We start from the raw sequence: 19,567 nt of genomic DNA, 5'->3' as shown, positions 1-19,567 counted from the left end.
ACCCTGCACTCAATACTTAGCGCAAACCCCTCAACCCTGCACTTAGTACCCAGCGCACCCCTCAACCCTGCACGCAGTACCTAGCGCACCCCTCAAACCTGCAATCAGTACGAAGAGCCCCCTGCAACCCTGCACGCAGTACGTAGTGCATCCCTCAACCCTGCACACAGTATGTAGCGCACCCTGCAACCCTGCACTCTTTATGTAACGCACCCCGCAAACCCTGCACTCCCCTGCATTCTGTGCATTACACACTCCTGACCCCTGCCACCTACACCATATACATGGGCAGGGGAAAGGGGGTGCAGTCAGGGGCAGGGGAAAGGGGGGGGCGGCAAAATTAGATTTTGCCTAGGGTGTCAAAAATCCTTGCACCGGCCCTGCCTGCAGCTAGTCACTTCAACGGGTAAAGGTTTGTAACTCCTTTCATTTCAAGTAGAAGTCCTCCCAAATCAGCTTTTCCAACTGTTAACATACTGTATAATAAGCATGTAAAGCCTAACAATAATAACTAAAAATAAATATACTACAGTCCATTTAACATGGTTTCCTCTGGGTCACGTTCACATCTATGCATTTTTTGGAAAGGCCCAGGGACTTTTTTCTGGTTTTTGGTTCCATCCAGACTCAATGGATAAAAAATGTGTATTGAAAAATGCAAAATGCATCTGGAATATGCAAACTGGTGGTGTGAACCAGGCCTAAGTGTAATACATATCTGTTGATCCTACCAAAACTTCCTTCAGCTACTAAATTCCTGTAATGAGCAGACAATGCTACACTGAGATCTCAGACATTGTTATCAGCTGATTATTCATCGGAGTATTAGATGGAGGGAAAGCCAAAAGGCACCACATCCTGGTAATAAGTCTAAATCTCTCAAACAATCAAAGAATGGGACTTTTAAGGTGAAAAAGGAAAAATCAAACTTAACAATAACATTTTAAATACCAGTATTTACTACACAAAATACAATACAAAAAAATGTGCTGGTTAAAAAAATAATAAATAAACACTGAACAATGGTACACCCATTTATGAGTAAATTCCTGATGCCATCTGTGAGTTTCATTCTCTTTTTTGCTTGAAATTTGCTTCAATTGGTGGTTTTGAGATGTTTTTCTACAAAATATATATTTTTTTATTTTAATGTTGTTTCGTTTATCTCTCTTCACTTTCTGTTCTTGGTATCACCAGTCACCAGAACAGGAAGGGAAAAACCTTCCAAATAAGTACAAAGGAATACAAATCTGACAAAGGTTCTAAACCTTTCCCATGTTATCTTAAAGCGGTAGTAAAGGCTTTAAAAAAACAAAAAAACAAAAAACAAACTCTGCAAGTTAAAGGCAAAATGTGCTGGTATGCATCTCATACTAGCACATTATGAAAGACTTACCTTACAATGAAGTCCTCCAGAAGTTCGCTGTCACCGTTGCAGAGGCTTCCATCTTCACCCGGTCTTCCTTCCAGGTTCTTGGGCTACGGGCGCTTGAATAGCTGAGTCGCAATTAGGTCACTCCCACGCCACAGCACAGGGATCTGAAGGAACAGCACAGTGTGCCATTCCTTCAGAGCCTATGGGCCGGTGACATCACTGGCTGCTGCTTCCTAGAATATCTCCTGAACAGTGCACGTTTAGGAAATATTCATTCATTTTACCTACAGGTATGCTTTATTGAATCCTGCATCAACAGTCATGAGTTACCCTCTTTTCTCTGTTTGGGGGGGTGTTAGGTGCTGGGGAACCCTCTCTATGAATGGTTTCCCCTTTTCTTGTTGGTTGTCAGTCTTTTTTTTTTTCCATCAAAATAGTTTATCAAAGAGTAAGAAAAAGGGAAGTTTACAAACATTTGCTCTAATGAGCGCATGAAAATATAACACAAAAGTTTTCTTTTTTTTTTTCTTTTAGTTTACAAATATGTACCAGCAACAGGTTTTATACTAACAAGTCAAGTATAAAAGACCATAGCATGGGACACTTATAGTGTCCATTAGAGTAACAATCTGACTATCGATAGCTATACTTATACAGGAGTGGAGCAGCCCGACTCGCCCATAGGGTTGATCACAGTCGGGCTCTCCAACACATCAGAACCAGCAGGGCAAGGGGAAAGAAGAACAAGAAAGGAAGACAGGGAGAAGAGAGAGAGAAAAGAAAAAAAAAAGAGAAAAGGGGGGGGAGGGAGAGGACCGGGTGGTGAAAAGGATGGGGGGGGGGGAAGGTCCAAAAGGGACAGAGGGAAAATTATAGGAGTGTACAAAAGCGGAGGGGAAAAGAGGAAAGGTGTGGGGGGAGACGCCCCAGGTGCACAAACCCAGCCCCCCCCCCCCGGCGCGCCCGGATCCACCAGCCATGCGGAGCATTCCAGCCTATTCAGGTGGGACAGTCCCCATCACCTCCACGTACGACATAGAGGATTTAAAAGCAGACCAGCACAACCAAGTGGCATGAAATTTGCGTATTCTATCCTGGGATGTGAGAATTAGTTCCTCCATCTCCTCCGTTTTATTAATTCTAGAGAACCATGCCGCCGGAGTTGGAACGTGCGTAGATTTCCAATGCATGGGAATACACATCCTGGCGGCGTTAACCATATGCATAGCTAAGGACTTGAGGTCGTGGCATTTGGGCAGGGACGTATGGTGAAGCAAGTATTGGGCAGGTGTGAAGTCCAGAGTGTAGGAGGTGACTCGGCAAGTGATCTCGTGGACCACTTTCCAGAAAGGCTGAAGGAGGCAACAGCTCCACCATATGTGCAATAGAGACCCATCCTCTTGATTGCACTGCCAGCAGAGTTTGGAGCAGCTGGGATAAAACCTGTGGAGAAGTGAAGGGGTCCTAAACCACCTGCTCCGTATTTTGTATGCGTTTTCCTGGACAGAGGTGTTAAGGGAACTCTTGTGTATGTATTCATTGACGGTTTCCCAGTCCTCATCAGTGAGGGAAATCTGCGAGTCAGATTCCCAAGCCTTGCGTGCCGTATCCTCAGGGTGCTGGGAATCTGCCAAGAGGATCGTGTAAATGTACAATATAGTATGGGATTGTGGTGACCGTCTGGTACACAAAGCCTCAAATGGGGAGAGCTCTCTTGTCCATTGGCACGCCATGGGTGGAGAGGTAAGGAAGTGGTGTAGCTTTCTGTACGACCAGGAGGGGAAAGAACGTGTAAGAGACCTGGCAGCTAGTTGTGGCAAAGAAAGTAGCCTTCCCCTTTGTATGAAGGAGCGCACTTCCAGACTTTCATTTGGTAATTCTTCCCGCAGGAAAGAGCTAGACAGACCCGGAGGGAAGGCAGGATTGTTGCGGACAGGGGTAAGAGGTCCATGTAGCGATGATAGTGAGGCTTTCCTGCAGGCCACGCGAAAGCAGGTCAGGGTGGCGTTAATGAGGGGGTGGGTCCGGGGAGGGTGGTGCTGCGGCATAAGCCAGGGCAGGGCGCCAAGGACGGTGTCGGACATGTAAGATTCCAGCATCACCCACGCCTTAGAGCCGGAATGGAGTCTCCAGTCCACTATCCTAGCCATATGGCAAGCCAAGTAGGATCCATGCAAATCTGGCAGTCCGGTCCCCCCTTTAAGTTTCGGGAGAGTAAGTTTCGAAAACCCAAATCGAGGCTGGGACTGTTTTTCAAACAAAGTCACAGCAGGCCCTCCTATATTCAGAGAAAAAAGAGCCCGGTAGGGAGATCGGAATTGTTTGCAGGAGGTATAGTACCTTTGGTAGCACGTTCATTTTCATGAGAGCGATGCGTTCGAACCAGGACAGGGGAAAGTCCCATCCACCCCCTCAAGTCGGCCTGGATTGTAGTCAAGAGGGGTTTAAAGTTAAGATCGAACAGTCTATGCAAATGTCGGGGAATTTGGATGCCTAGGTAGGTAATGGCGTCAGGTCTCCAAACAAAAGGAAAGTTTATTTGACAGGCTGTTTGGACTGCGGGAGGTAGTGTTACGTTAAGTGCATGGGATTTGGTATAATTAATCTTCAAATTAGATAGCAAGCCAAAATGTTCAAGTTCACTCAGTAGGTTGGGCAGGGTAATGTGTGGGTGGGAGAGAAACAGCAGGAGGTCGTCGGCAAAGGCCGCCACCTTGTATTCTCTTCCATGAACGGTAATTCCCTAATGTTAGTGTTGGAGCAGAGTCTGTTAAGTAGCGGCTCAAGGGTCAGAATGTAGTATTCCCGATGCCGAAGGCGTCCGACAGGTGACCATTTACCCTCACTCGGACAGAGGGGTTGGAGTATAGCGACAGGATGCTGGCGAGCATGTGGGGAGGTAATCCCAAAGCCCGCAGTAACTCGGTCATGTAGCGCCAGTCCACCCTGTCGAACGCCTTCTCGGCATCCAGGGAGAGGAAGAAGCCCTGCCTCCCCCCCACAGTAAGGGCATGATGAATGTTAAGGGCCTTAATCGTGTTGTCCCGGGCTTCTCTCCCGGGGACAAAGTCTACCTGATCCAGGCTCACTAGGGAGGGAATAAGGGGGAGGAGTCTGTTCGCTATAATTTTCGCGTATAGTTTAACGACGACGTTAAGCAAAGATATTGGCCTGTAGTTTTCGGCTTGCGTGACATCTTTACCCTTCTTTGGGATTACTGTGACATGGGCCTCTAAAAAGCTAGTGGGTAGGGACGGGGAAGACGGGATCGTGTTCATCACCCCAAGGAGCCTCGGCGTCAAAAGCATTTGAAAGCATTTGTAGCATTGGAGCGACAGCCCGTCAGGGCCGGGACATTTACCCGGTTTTGAGTGCTTAATGGCCTGAGCTAGTTCCTCTTCAGTGAAGGGTCTCTCGCCTGTGACGCCGAGGGGCTAAAACGCGCTAAGAACTGTCGAATGCGAGTGGTGTGGGCTAGCTCAGAGGGTACATCAGGTCCAGCGGGGCGAAGGTTGTACAATTCTCGGTAATACATTTCAAATCGGCGTGCAATCTTGTCTTTGCGCAAGAGTAACCTGTCGTCGTGGCTTTGCAGTGGGTGTACCTGGTTTGGAGTTCGGGCAGGCTGCACCGCACGGGCCAGCAAGCGGCCACTTTTGTTCCCCTGTTCATAGAACAGCCGTTGACCGAGTAGGAGTCTCTGCCTGGTGCGTTTGCCCAGTTCTTCTAGGAGCGTGGTGCGTATCCGGATAAGGTCCACGAGGGTGGTTTTCAGTCTTTTTAGCTCCAATTTATATTTTGGAGATCTGGAATCTGAGCAAGACATCCACATTGTCTCTTTGGATCAGGTATTCCCTGTTTCATCAGTCTCTTCCAGGGGAACCCCATTTGCTGGCTCCACAGAACATATGTTTCCCTCTTTACTGTGGGACCTGGGCTTGAATCAGTTTCCTTAGTTAGACTAATCTGGATATGACCTAGGTGTTGCAGAGGCTTTTTCTCTGGAATGAGGTGAGAGTCCGCTCTGTGACTGGACAAGTAACCTGGTTCCTTTGCTGGATAAAGCTAAGAGTAAAGGGCCATACACACTATAAGATTTTCTGAAGACTTTTTCCTTCAGATTTACCTTTTCTATGTAGTGCAAGGGCCTGCCAGATTGCATGCAAATTGAAAGTGTTTAGGTTTGACCTCATATTATATGGTTTTGGTAAATCTAAATGAAAAAGTCTTCAGAAAATCTTGTGTGTATGGCCCATAACACTCTTAGCTGCACTGTCAGCCCCAATGCATTGGAATCCAGCTCTCCTTAGCTGGTAGTCTTGATATTGAAGGGAGAGGTTTGCGCACCTGGGTGTTCTTCATCCCCTCCTTGGCAGGAAAAAATCATCCTCGGAGGGCCCTGTGTCCCCCTGGACTGTCATCGGGTGGAACATAGTGGGTTTCTATTAGGTACACTGTAGGTACACCCTAATGAAAATATGGTATGTATTTTATAATTTTGAGGTATAACCACTGTACCCTTGTGTGGGTGGTTTTTGTGTACCCTACCCTTTTCAATCAGGTTTATGTTGTGGGATTGTACCCTTGAGTTCTCTATTAGTATCACGTACCTGGTTGGTGTGCCTGACATGCAGAGGAAGGCCTCTTGTACAGCTCCGGCTCAAGGGCCACTGATGGTGAAACAGTAACAGCCAGAACACGGTGAGATATGAGTGCCTATATCAGTCTAGTAGTCTGTGCTGGTAGTAGCCGATAGTTCATGGAAGAAAGCCAGGAACAGCTGAAAACAAACAGATGATACAGAAGGCAGATGTGACAGCAGGATGGCAGTATGCAGGCAGACCAGCTCTGGAGCTTAAATACACAATATTAAGAGGCGCTTGATCACATATCGAACCAAAAGTCCATAGAGTTAAAAGTAATTAATGGCACAGGGGGAGAAAAAGTCCACCATGTAGGGCAGCCATCCAGAAACCAAAAGCCAGGGGTTCCACAGGGCTAAAACAAAGAGAAACAGAGGCGCCTCTAAGTGTAGACTTTATGCAACAGGTTTAATGAATAAAATTATGCACTCACGTTAGTAAGCATAAATCCATGCCCATAAAACAAGGTTTCAGTGTGGAGAAGTGTACATCATCCGGTCATGGACATCCGTCCTGCTGGAGCCGAAAATCCTTTCGCCATGGCCGGCTTGTACGGCAAGGTTAGAACCAGGAAGTAGGCTCGTTGTATTTGCTTGACAGCGAGGCTTGGTGGATAGTCGAACCTGGATGACATCATCCAGGTTCGACTATCCACCAAGCCTCGCTGTCAAGCAAATACGCCTCTGTTTCTCTTTGTTTCAGCTCTGAGGCTTGGCTGGTGGCAGACTGTGGATGCACAGCTGGAAGTAGGAGCCCGAAGATGATGAGCTGGGCTAAAGGAGCTGTAGCAGGCTGGAAGAGCTGGATGCAGGGTCAGACGAGCCGGGTCAGTAACGCACGTGAAGATCAGGCATAGACGGCAGACAGAAGAATTACCAGGTCACAAGCAATGTTGGTAATGGATAAAGGATCAACAGGAGCAGCAGGCAGAGGCAGAATCCAGGGTCTAGCCAGGGGTCAGGGCAGGAAGCAGACAGGAATAGTCGGGAGCAAGCCGGGTCAAGATCAGAGGTCAAACACAGGAATGAGGAATACACTCACAGAACGCTGTAGACCAAACAGCAATTTAGCCAGTGCAGAAGCTCTGTTTAAATCAGTATTAGTGACAGGTGTGCGCTCGCTAATGTGCATTCACAAACCTGCATGGGCACGTACATGTCTGCAAATGTCTGTTTGCCCCATTCTTGGCCGGTGCATGAGCATATGTGTTTTCCTAGAAATTGCATGTGCACTATGGCTCAGCCTTTCCTGATAATCAGTCTCTGGGGTTTGCTTTGCAACCTTTATTGGTTGTTGTGCTGCGAGGATGCTCACCTTTGGTGGATATCTTGTTTAGTTCATTTGGTTTTTTGGTTAGGCAACCTTCTTTCTGAATTCCTCTATCTGAATTACTGTAAAATCTATCCCACTGTGTCAATTGTCCATGCATTGGTATTGATTTTCCACAAAACTGAGGTTTGCTGGAATATAGCCTCAAGAGGAGGTGTTATATGGGGCCTGGCTTGCAATTTTTCTGTTTTCCAGTGTTCAAACCTCCTGTAGGCAACAGCATTACCTTACTTTATCTGAAGTATAAAGTAGTAAGTGTAAAAAAGTATATAATTTTTTTCCACTTAAAGAACAGATGAAACAAAACATTTTTAATGGTGTATTTAACCGATCAACAGGTTAAATATAAGAGAAGTTAATTTTTATGGTTTACATATCATTTAACTTTGTATTTATCACAAATAATTCAAATCATGGTTTTATCTACATCATGTTCCTCCCTCAATCTCTGTGTTATCTCTTCATACTTACGACTAACTTACAATTTGTTGCTGTCTGAGGACCCGAAGTGCATTATGTAGCAGCCACAAGAGTTAATGTTCTGTATCTGAAAGCCCTGGCTTTGTTTTTTTGTGGGTTGTAATTAGAAGATGGGATTAAACTTTACAGATCGTTTGAGGAACAAATGGCCATTCTCATTAGTTTTATCTGTGCTAATTAGCCAAGCTTCCCCACAAGTCTCCCACCATCATATACAGATAAGGATCGGGGAGCAGGATTTTTCATTCTCATGGCATCTATTTTTGTGCAGTAGGTCCAAGAGAATCAATACATTTGTCAAAACTGCTTCAGCTTATCTTCTGCTTGGAAATGGTGCATGAATGAGCAGGATCTATTGGGACCAAATGCCCTTTATTTAAAGTTATCAGTGAAAAATATCTGCTACTGGACTTCTGAAGAACAAGCACCACTTGTTTGTAGTATGAGCAGAGAACCAAATCATAGTTCGGATGGGGTAGAAGGGTACCAGCAAACAACAGGTCCATTGTGCATATACAGCCAATTCTTTTCACCTGGATTATTAGGCATTTCAATTATTGATCCCTTGGTTTGAACTCCTCGTTAGCATGTCACATATAAATTGGACTAAATCTAAATGAACATAAGAATCTGTGAAGATGTCAGATAATTAGCTTGGCAGGCTATGAATCTTTATATTTAGTCACTTTACAAAATTCTCATTTAAAAACGAATAGCATGCTTTTAATTACACCCGAGTTTTGCTTTAAAGAGACTGTTTTGATTCCCAAAAGAATGGTCCCTGCAACAGAAGACTGTGAGTAAAACGATGCAGGGTTTAATGTCCTTCCTAAGTACAGTAAACCCTTCTCTTCTAGGAAACCTGTCATTTAAAAAATTGGTTGTTGCCAGACTTGAGAGACAATACGAGTTGCCTGGCTTTCATGCTGACAAGCTTGCTTCAGCACTTTGAATCACTGACCTGGAGCAAGCATGCCGATCAGGACTTCTGACTCTCTAAACCTCACATTCTATATTCCTGCTCAGGCCCAGTGTCTCAAAAGTATCAAAGCCACTAGTAGATTAGCACAGCAACCCAGCCAACTAGAATGTTCAAAGAAAAGCAGCTCATCAATGGTAGTACTCCTATGTTGAATCCCAAGGTTTTAGTAAATCTTTACTGTAACAAAGATATACAGTAACTCTTAACTGAGTGACATTTAGTTTGGCAAAGACCAAACTAAGCTTTTCTCTGTATTATTGTTATGCAGTCAGGCTGCCTAAACAGTAAAGGATTTGCAAGCCTTTTCTTATTTCTTTTAAAGTCTATCTCCAGACAGAAATACCCCCCCCCCCACCTCCCTCATACTCTTCCTAACATTTTTTTTATTTAAATACCTTGTGTAGCAGGGATATACTTAGGACTGGGCCAGGGGGCAGTAGGGCAATGGCCCCCTGGGCCGCCCTGATGCCCCATAAAAAGGCTGCACCACTTCTTCCACAGACATGCCTAAAGGATTCCTGGTGAAGAGAAGTAAAAAGTCCATGCTGCTGACCTACTGAGTGCAGGTTGAAGACAAGGACAAATCGCAGGCTTCCCTCCACCCTCTCAGCATGGATGGTGTAAACTGTGTCTGAGAAGAGGCTGGTTCCATGCCCTACTTGGGACTCTTCTGCCCTGGCCAGCCCCAACCAAGCTGTTCCAGCACCCCCCAACCTTCCCCTGCTGGAGCAGGGCTTCAGCTTGAAATGGGGGTCAGGAGGAGGATTAGGAGAGTGGGAGGGGGTTGAGAGAAAGTGGGAGGGGGGCTGAGTCGCTGCACCATGGGCCTCTGGTTTGTACTTGCCCCCTGGGCTGAAAGTTGCCAGTCTGCCCCTGAATGTAGGTGAGTAAAGGAGTAATGAAGCAGGGTTTTTTTTTTTTTTTCTATTGTAGCGATTGGCTAGAGGATGGTAGGGGGGAGAGGGCCTTTAAACTATATTTAACAACATTAAAAATGTCAGTATTGCTTACAGCACACTGGAGAACTAGACACCTGTTTAAAACATGATGCAGTGCTACGGTCAGGATCTCCAGTGGTCCAATATTTACCCTGCACAAAGCTCCAGCCAACTGCTCAGGGAGCGTAATCGCTTTAGATTTAGATTGGAGCTTTGTGCAGGTGGCATGTTGGACCACTGGAGATCCTGACCACTGCGCTTTGTGTTGGGCAGCGGTCCATTGCTCAGTGTTCTGGCAATACAAGCATTTTTAACAAAGAATGCTGCACACTAGTTTATGAAATACATACATAAGGATCACATATCCTTTACAGTTTGTGCTTAGTGGCTGTAGTACATTAATAAAAAGAAAAGATTCAACTAGATTTTAAAGCCATGTGTATGAAAAATAATTGCCTTTTTTGCAAATAACTTGTTTAAGCATCGGGCGGCACAGTGTTGTAGTGGTTAGCACTTTCACCTAGCAGCAAGAGGGTCTCTGGTTCGAATCCCAACCACAACACTACCTGCCTGGAGTTTGCATGTTCTCCCTGTGCCTGCGTGGGTTTCCTCCAGGTACTCCGGTTTCCTCCCACACTCCAAAGACATGCTGGTAGGTTAATTGGCTCCTGTATAAATAAATAAATAAAAATTGGCCCTACTATGTGTGTATGAATGTGAGTTAGGGACCTTAGATTGTACGCTCCTTGAGGGCAGGGGCTGATGTGAATGTGCAATGTATATGTAAAGCGCTGCGTAAATTGACAGCGCTATATAAGTACCTGAAATAAATAATAAATAAAATGTATTTCTTTAATGCTGAACTCATGCAAGCTGTTTGCAGCAATTTCCTGTCAACATCCATCCACTACAGCAATGGCTGTATGGCTTTTCTCAGAGAGAATTTCCTTTTGGTGACAACCATGCCTGTGTAATGTGTGTTGAAGCAGCCGTTTGTAATCCTTATTAGATACCTGTGTGAGAAGGTGACAACACAGGCATACAGTTGGGAGACAGCAAGAGAGCATTGTCACCCTATAACAAAAATTGCTTGAATAAAGACCATCATGGCCATGTATTTTAAACAAAGCTACAGATCTTAAAATGCTGAAAATTATTTTATTATTAAATGAACATGTTAAAATAAATATACATTTTTAGTGATTACATTTACTTTAATTTTGTTCCTGTCCTAGTATAAATTGTCCATCCAAGGATATTTCGATCATATCTCGCATTACTGGAACTCCAGAACATTTTTTTTTTTTTTTTTTTTTAGCACAGAGGTTTTTTTATTTAGCAGAGAGGTGTAAATAAGAATATAGAGCAGATTTTCCCAATAAAGACAAATACCCTATTCTAACCAAGGCTAAAGTTTTGGTTAGAGCTTTTTTTTTGTCCATATTGTTGTGTTTTACTGCCGGAAGTTGAAGTTAATGTTTTTTTTTTTTTCTTTCTAGTATGAATATTTCAACGCAGTTCTCATAAATGAAAAGGACGAAGATGGCAATTTTTTGGATCTAGGAAAAGAGTTTTTGTTGTTACCCAATGACCATTTTAATAATTTACCTGTCAATATTACTCTAAGTGATGTCCAAGTGCCAACCAATGTTTACAACAAAGGTAAGTAGTTCAATTTCTATTTTTTTATTTTTTTTTCTGTAGCAGAAAAATAAAATTACTTTTGTAAATAAAATAGCTTCTTAAAGTGTATCTAGAAAGAGTGTTGTAATCCCTTTTGAGGTTTTACTCCTGTCTGCGTCCCAACAGGGGAGACTCACCCTTTCCATCTGGGGGCACTCCCAAGGTTTCCAAAATTGTACAGTTGTCACCAATACAGAAAAAGAAAGGAAGTCTTTTTCATTTTATAGAGATTTTCTCTTACATCCTGTTGTGTTTCTTGAGCAGAAAGTAAAGGACACTAGGAAAAAGCAAAAAATTAGAATCAAATGAATCAATTAATTGAATAAATGGGGGTTTACATATAATTTAACATATTGGTTGTAGGTATAAAGTTGTGATTTTGTGATACCATAGTAAGCTGATAGGGGTAGGTCAGGGGCAAAGCAAGACAATTGCCCTAGTTAGACAAGTAAGATACATTTTGGCCTGATAAAGAAACTCCAGTGAGAAATCCTCCAATGTCTACCCCAGGAGAGATGTTGATAACACTGACCATTTTGCACCAGGATGTTCCTCTCTGTACAGTTCAATCCAGAAGGGTGTAAAGGTACCTCAACATTTTATTATTTATTATTATCATTATACAGGATTTATATAGCGCCAACAGTTTGCGCAGCGCTTAACAAAATGAGGGCAGACATTACAGTTACACTACAATTTGGAACAAAAGGAATCAAAGGTCCCTGCTCGTTAGAGCTTACAATCTAAAAGGGAGGGTCAATTGATACAAAACGCAATAGCTGTGGGGGATGAGCTGATGGAGCAAGTGAAACAGTGTTTTCCGTTGCTTTTTTTGCCCAACTAGACACAAACAATGTTAGGAAATCTAATTTCTGCAATTGATTGTGTTAATGTGGTCTGTCCAACATTTCCAATACAAAATGTCATAACAGATTAAGTTGACTGAGATCTGTTGATATGTATAGTTTATTCTGTGGAATATTTTATTTACTGTTGAAAATTATTTGTTATGATTTTTGATTAAAGACAACTTTTGTACACAAGTTTATATAACATTTTGATTTTTTTAAAATTAGTGATGTTTAAACAGTCTTTTGCACAATCACCGGGTTGTCTTATTTTATTATATTTATTATATTTTATTATATTTTATAAAAGTGAATCTATACTAAAATGGTGAGCATGGGGAGGAAATGTCCTAAGATCATCCAAAGCTCCTGGCTTATTTATTTGGCAATAATTTTCAGCATTGGGAACACCAAACCAAGCTGGTAGTTTTTAGTACAGATAGAGATGCTCTCCTTATAACCTTCACATTCACACTCCTTGTAAACCTAACTACTAATGTACCTTGTAACCATAATCCCAAAGCTAAACCTTCCTGTAGCCCTAACCCTAGTCCTCCCACTAACTCTAACAGTAATCCAACACTAACGCTTCATTTATCCTAAGTGCTCTTCACTCTTTCACTCTAATCCTTTCTATAACCCAAAATCTAACACTAACCCTCACACTAACTCTTCTTGAACCCTAATGCTAGCCATACACTAGCCGAAATATCGGGCAAACTAATTTTCAAAGAACGGAAAATCGGCCGTGAGAGCAGACGACCGTGCCATCATGTAATGACTGAATTTCAAACGATAAATCGTTCAATGGACATAAATGAATCAGTTTTTCATTCAGTTTGTCACATATATCTAGTGCAAACAGGTCGGCCCAGAAACACATTAACCTTTCAATTTATGAGTTTGTTTATCGTTCGGCCGGCAGATTTTCAAAACCGTTCCTTTGATTTTTCGGCTCTGAAAAGTTAAAAATGATTTTCTATCTGTGCCTATTAACTGGACGAAAAACGAACGATTGGACCAGATGACAGATTTTCAAACAATCTTTCAGCTAGTGTATGACCAGCACCGTAACACTAACCCTCACATTCATTCTCCATGCAATCCTAACCCTCCTTCATGTAAACCTAACCCCTTGTTTGCATATAGACCTCTTTTTTGTTGGGATGCTCTCTGCTGAAGACATACCCCTCTGTACCGAAAGATGCCAATATCCAATAAAAATGTTTTCTATAAATATTAATTAACGAACCATCGAGCTAAATATGTAATGCGTTACTTGAATCAAAGTTAAAGCTTCCATGCTCCCACCAAGAAGCCAATGCATGCAAGTATAGTGTGCAGCTGATGTCTGCATCCAGGTCATGTGGCCATTCTATTGCCAAATAAAGCAACAGAATTAGGACAAGAGCTATGAGCAGCACTGGGGGTCTGTAAAGATAATAGTGGTCATACTTTCTTGGTGTCAAGTAATAGTGGGCACCAAACCAATATTGCAGGATGGGTTAGTCAAAAAACAAAGGGAAAATGCCAATGGGTGGGCAACAATGTGTCTGATATACATGTACACCCATGTCTGGATTTTCTTCCTACGTTGGCATTGCTGTTTAATACCAGATTGTCTCACCGGATTCTTGTGTCAGTTTTCAGTTACATTGCTGTTATGTTCAAATCTCGACAACAGGATGAGTTTATCCTGCAAAATCTGCCAGCTGCGAATCATAATCTTATTTCTTTTCAGCTGCGGTGGTTTTTTTTCTTATTGCAAAGCTCTAATTTTCTAGAAAATAGGTAAACTCAGCTCAACAGCCATTTGGAAACGTTCGATAGGAGAGTGTGACGGAATGATATTCATAGATCCTTTTAACTGGCAAATTGAAAAACCTACCTAATCAAAAGATGTCTGTGGTTCATCATGTTTCAATATATTCCCCATATACATGGAGGAATCGAACCCTAGCCCAGCATAGGTTCTTATTATTTTGTGCATTTATCAGCTGCCGGTAAAAGCGTTCGTCTCTTGGCTTGCCGGAGAGGTGCATTGTGGAGAACTCCTCCTGACACAGCTGACACATCCTTTTCCTTTTCACTTGTAAAGATTCCTCCTGCTGAATAACTCTCATCCCGAGATGTTAAATGATTTCTGAGCTGCGCTTTGAAATATTTGGTCCTTCTTTTGAATAACTGTTTCGCTAAGCCAAAGTGAGGGTGCCCCCCCCCCCCGCGTATTATTGATTGCTTGAATCTTCCTACAAATTCAGAATAAATCTTTTGTTGTTTAAAATAAATACATGTTTGAAATATCTGCTTCCATTTTTTGTTTTTTTTCATCGGGCTCAGAAAAGTCTTAATATTAGGCTTCTTTTGCAAAGCATATTGCTTTTATTTTAATATACTTCCTTCTTTTGCATATAGGTGCTCAAACTTCAACAATAATTTTGAAATATTAATGTGCAGAAAGCATTAATCTTTATATATAAGGGGGAATTAGTATATAGTCTTTAAATTAAATAATGTGTTAAGAATTCTGGAGTTATTGCTACAGGTAAAGTGAACCTGTATCTAATACTAATAACCCCTTCACCACAGTAAAGCACCATATGGTCATGACACTGAGTCCTGCATTAGGGATGCATAGGGGGAGCATGCACTTGAGCACCAAACATTAAAATACCAGAATTTTCACTTGGGTAGCAGGGATCTGTACAAAATAAAAGGACAGGTAATGTACAGTATCTCACAAAAGTGAGTACACCCCTTTTTGTAAATATTTTATTATATCTTTTTATGTGACAACACTGAAGAAATGACACTTTGCTACAATGCAAAGTAGTGAGTGTACAGTTTGTATAACAGTGTAATTTTGCTCAACACATAGCCATTAATGTCTAAACCGCTGGGAACAAAAGTGAGTACACCCCTAAGTGCATATGTCCGAATTGGGCCCAAAGTGTCAATATTTTTGTGTGACCACCATTGTTTTCCAGCACTGCCTTAACCCTCTTGGGCATGGAGTTCACCAGAGCTTCCCAGGTTTACACTGGTGTCCTCTTTCACTCCTCCATGACGACATCATGGAGCTGGTGGATGTTGAAGACCTTGCGCACCTCCACCTTCTGTTTGAGGATGCCCCACAGATGGTCAATAGAGTTTAGGTCTGGAGACATGCTTGGCAAGTCGATCAACTTTACCCTCAGCTTCTTTAGCAAGGCAAAGGTTGTATTAGAGGCATGTTTGGGGTCGTTATCATGTTGGAATACTGCCCTGTGGCCCAGTCTCTGAAGGGAGGGGATCATGCTCTGCTTCAGTATGTCACAGTACATGTTGGCATTCATGGTTCCCTCAATGAACTGTACTCATGCAGCCCCAGACCATGACACTCCCACCATCATGCTTGACTGTAGGCAAGACACACTTGCCTTTGTACCCCTAACCTGGTTGCCGCCACACACGCTTGACACCATCTGAACCAAATACTTTTTTTTAGCTTGGTCTTATCAGAATACAGGACATGGTTCCAGTAATCCATGTCCTTAGTCTGCTTGTCTTCAGCAAAATGTTTGAGGGCTTTGTTCTGCATCATCTTTAGAAGAGGCTTCCTTCTGGGATGACAGCCAAGCAGACCAATTTGATGCAGTGTGCTGTGTATGGTCTGAGCACTGACAGGCTGACCCCCACCCCTTCAACCTGGCAGCACTCATACGTCTATTCCCCAAAGACAACCTCTGGATAGGACGCTAAGCACGTGCACTCAACATCTTTGGTTGACCATGGCGAGGCCTGTTCTGAGTGGAACCCGTCCTCTTACATCGCTGTATGGTCTTGACCACCGTGCTGCAGCTCAGTTTTAGGGCCTTGGCAATCTTCTTATAGCCTAGGCCATTTTTATGTAGAGCAACAATTATTTTTTTCTGATTATTTTTTTTCTGATCCTCAGAGAGTTCTTTGCCATGAGGTGCCATGTTGAACTTTCAGTGACTAGTATGAGAGAGTGATGGCGATAACATTAAATTTAACACACCTGCTCCCTTTCCACATCTGAGATCTTCTAACACTAATGAGTCACATGACACCCCGGGGAGGGAAAATGGCTAATTGGGCCAAATTTGGACATTTCCATTTAAAGGGTGTACTCTTTTTGGTTCCAGCGGTTTATACATTAATGGCTGTGTGTTGAGGTATTTTGAGGGGAACAGCAAATTTGTCTGTGTCCTGTGACATGAAACTGTCTTCGACAACCTTACCTTAGTAGCATAGTCTGGCTGTTTCTTACCCAAGTTTAAGCCTCCTACACAGCTGTTTCTGTTTCACTTATGTAGGCTGAAACACAGTCATTATGAACATGATGATCATTAGCACCTGCTTTGTATAATTGGTTAATCATTCACCCAGGGGCTGGCTGGGCCGGGGGGCAAGGTGGCAATTTCCCCCCGGGCTGATCTGATCCCCCTCAGAAAAGGCCGCTCAGTTTCTTGGGTCAGTCGGTACTCGATATGCATTGCATTGAAAATGGGAGGCACTCACACAGTCACACTGTCACTTGCTGGCCGCGGCCGGCGACTGCCCTGCCCTGGAGACCTGGCTGCTAGATTACCAGCCGCTTAGCGTCCAGTGACGTCACGGTCTCCAGAGCAGAGAGGAGGACCCATCATTCAAAGCGCAGCGGTCAGCCATCCTCCGTGCCGATTACTGGCCCCAGCCGCCCGGCCCCACCCACCTCCGGCTCCTCCCTCCATCCATCAACGTGGGGCCGATGCAGGAGAGAGGGCTGGCCTGGCCTGGTAAACTGCAGTCTGCAACGGCGGCAATCCAGATTTCAAGTCAAGTTACCTGCTGCGGTGGACAGTGTCTGTCGGTGAGGTGGTCAGGACTCGGAGAAGAGCAGCCAGTGAGTGCCAAAAAATAAAAAAAGTGTCATGTGTCAAAGTGTCATGTGTGGACAACATGTGGAGCATTTTTTCCCTGTACTTACCCCCTGGCACTGTATACACCCTGTATATTGATGTCTAGCTGTTCCTGGCACTATATACCTGTCTCATACCTGTATTATACGAGTATGAGACAAGTATTTAGAGCCTTGAGCAGCTAGACATCAATATACAGGCTGTATACAGTCCAGTTAAAGAGGAAGTAAACCCTCCTCTGCATGTTGTACCTATAGGTAAGCACCGTTTAGGAGATATTTACCTTACATGCAGCCAGTGTCGTCACTGGCGCATGCGCTCTGAAGGAACGGCCGCTGGTGCCGTTTCTTCAGAGCCCCGTGCCATGACCGTCGGCTCCCGCGGGCGTGCGCGAGAGTGACGTCACCGCGGCTCCGGCCAATCAGATGGCTGGATGCCGCGATCCCGGAAGACGGGCGACTGGACATGTCACCATACAGGTAAGCGGGCAGCACGGCGGGGGCTCGTTCTTAGGTAAGTATTTCATAATGAGCTAGTATGCGATGTATACTAGCTCATTATGGGTTTCTCTTTCAGGTTGCAGCAGAAAAATAAAAGTTTCATGGGTTTACAACCTCTTTAAAGGTATTGGGTCCTTGAGGTCCCCTAGGGCTCCCCCTTGTGTCATGGGAGCGTAAGCTGGCCGCAAAGGAGGAGGTCACATGTGTAGATCTCAGCCAGGGTTCATGCTGGGACTTGCAGTCCTTTGCTTTTGGGGATGTAACTCCCCCCAAAAGTGAAGGACTACAGGTCCCAGCATAAGCCCCTCAGAGCTCAGCATGTGTCACACACCCCCGATCCCCCAGCTAGTGGGGGACTACAGGACCCACTCTTCCAGCTTAACCACTTCCAGACCGCCCACTGCATATATAGTGTGGCAGGGCGGCCTGGCTGCGCAAAATCACATACTAATGCGTGATTTTGTGCATGGGTTCTAGGGGGCGCGACACAGCGGGAGCCAATCAGCAGATCACCTGCGATCATGCAGGAGAATGACAGAACGGTGGTCTGCCTTTGTAAACAAGGCAGACGGCTGTTCTGTCGCAGGAAGATGGAGATCTGTGTTTCAGCTAAGCTGAAACACAGATCTTTTTATTTTCTCTAGTACATCCATCCCCCACACAGTAAGAAAGCATTCCCTAGGAGCAAACTTAACCCCTTGATCACCCCTAGCGTTAACCCCTTTCCTGCCATTGTCATTTATACAGTAGCAGTGCATTTTTTAGCACTGATCACTGTATTAGTGTCACTGGTCCCCAAAAAGCGTCACTTTGTGTCAGATTTGTCCGTCGCAATGTCGCAGTCCCACTAAAAAGCACTGATCGCCACCATTACTAGTAAAAACAATAAAAAATAAAAAAAAATGAGTTTTTGCAGGTTAAGATGCCTGCTGTCCTATGTATGTTTTGTAATAAAAACTGGCATGTAGTTGTGTATCTGTATGGGGGGCGGCTGACAGACGGTAGTGACCCAGCGCTGCGGTGGACATCTCCTTGTGCTGTGTGTGGGAAGCTGAGAAGTGGGAGCCTGATATATCCATATCCACATGAATATCCATTTTAAAACCAGGTGGGCATGGATGGTGAGTAGATTCGGTGGTTCAACGGGCCACTTGACTGGACTTGCCCCCCAGGCTTAAGGCTGCCAGCCCTCCCCTGCATTCACCCAACTCTAATCCCACAAAATCCCTGAATTTGTGCAAGTATACGAAGTGTAAGAATTGAGGCTGGTTTAAAGCTAAAGGGTAATCATAGCAAATATTGATTTGATTTACATTTTTCTTCTGTTCGTTCACTTTGCATTTTGTAATTGACATAAAACCCTAAAATATATATTTTTGAAAGCTATCTTTGCTTAAAACATTTCTTCACACCTTCCTAAAACACACACAGTACTGTATATATAATTTTTTTTATTACTGTAGCATGTGTATGTAACCCAGCTGCTTTACTAAATGTGCATAAGGCAAGCTATACTTAAAATAATAAATAAAACAATATTTAATATAATTAAAAAATCTAGTTTATACTTACCTTTCCTGCCACTGTTGCCACTGAACACCACTGCATCCTGTAGTAATCATTCCATGAAATCTGTAGAGAAGTTTACAAGTGTTGATTTCTTTGAGCCCCTGCAGTTCTCCCTGTTTTCTCCTGCTGGTAACATGGAGGTTAAACAGTACATATTCTCATCCTTTACAGACAAAGCATGGCTGAATACATGTAGTATAGCGAAACTAGACATGCGCAATTCGTTTCGTTCCGGATTAAAAATTCGAAAGAATAGTACCGAATTTAAATGAATCTAAAAGATAATGGAGAAATAATTTGGACTAAATCGATTTGA

General features: G+C 43.7%; 1 protein-coding gene across 4 annotated transcripts in view; it reads left to right on the top strand.

Annotated features, from left to right (window-relative positions):
- The window catches only part of CACNA2D3 (calcium voltage-gated channel auxiliary subunit alpha2delta 3), a 1,429,924-nt gene that overhangs the window by 599,913 nt on the left and 810,444 nt on the right, over positions 1-19,567 (top strand). For all 4 annotated transcript variants that reach the window (XM_082265096.1, XM_082265095.1, XM_082265094.1 and 1 more), the window contains one exon: positions 11,247-11,409. In XM_082265096.1, the coding sequence (XP_082121222.1) occupies positions 11,247-11,409 (163 nt within the window). The remainder of the gene's footprint in view (positions 1-11,246; positions 11,410-19,567) is intronic.

The sequence above is a fragment of the Pelophylax lessonae genome (genome assembly GCF_965119305.1).
Source record: "Pelophylax lessonae genome assembly, chromosome: 8".
Taxonomy (NCBI): Eukaryota; Metazoa; Chordata; class Amphibia; order Anura; family Ranidae; genus Pelophylax; species Pelophylax lessonae.
Note: the sequence above shows the minus strand (reverse complement) of the source record. Positions and strands in the feature narration are given on the sequence as shown.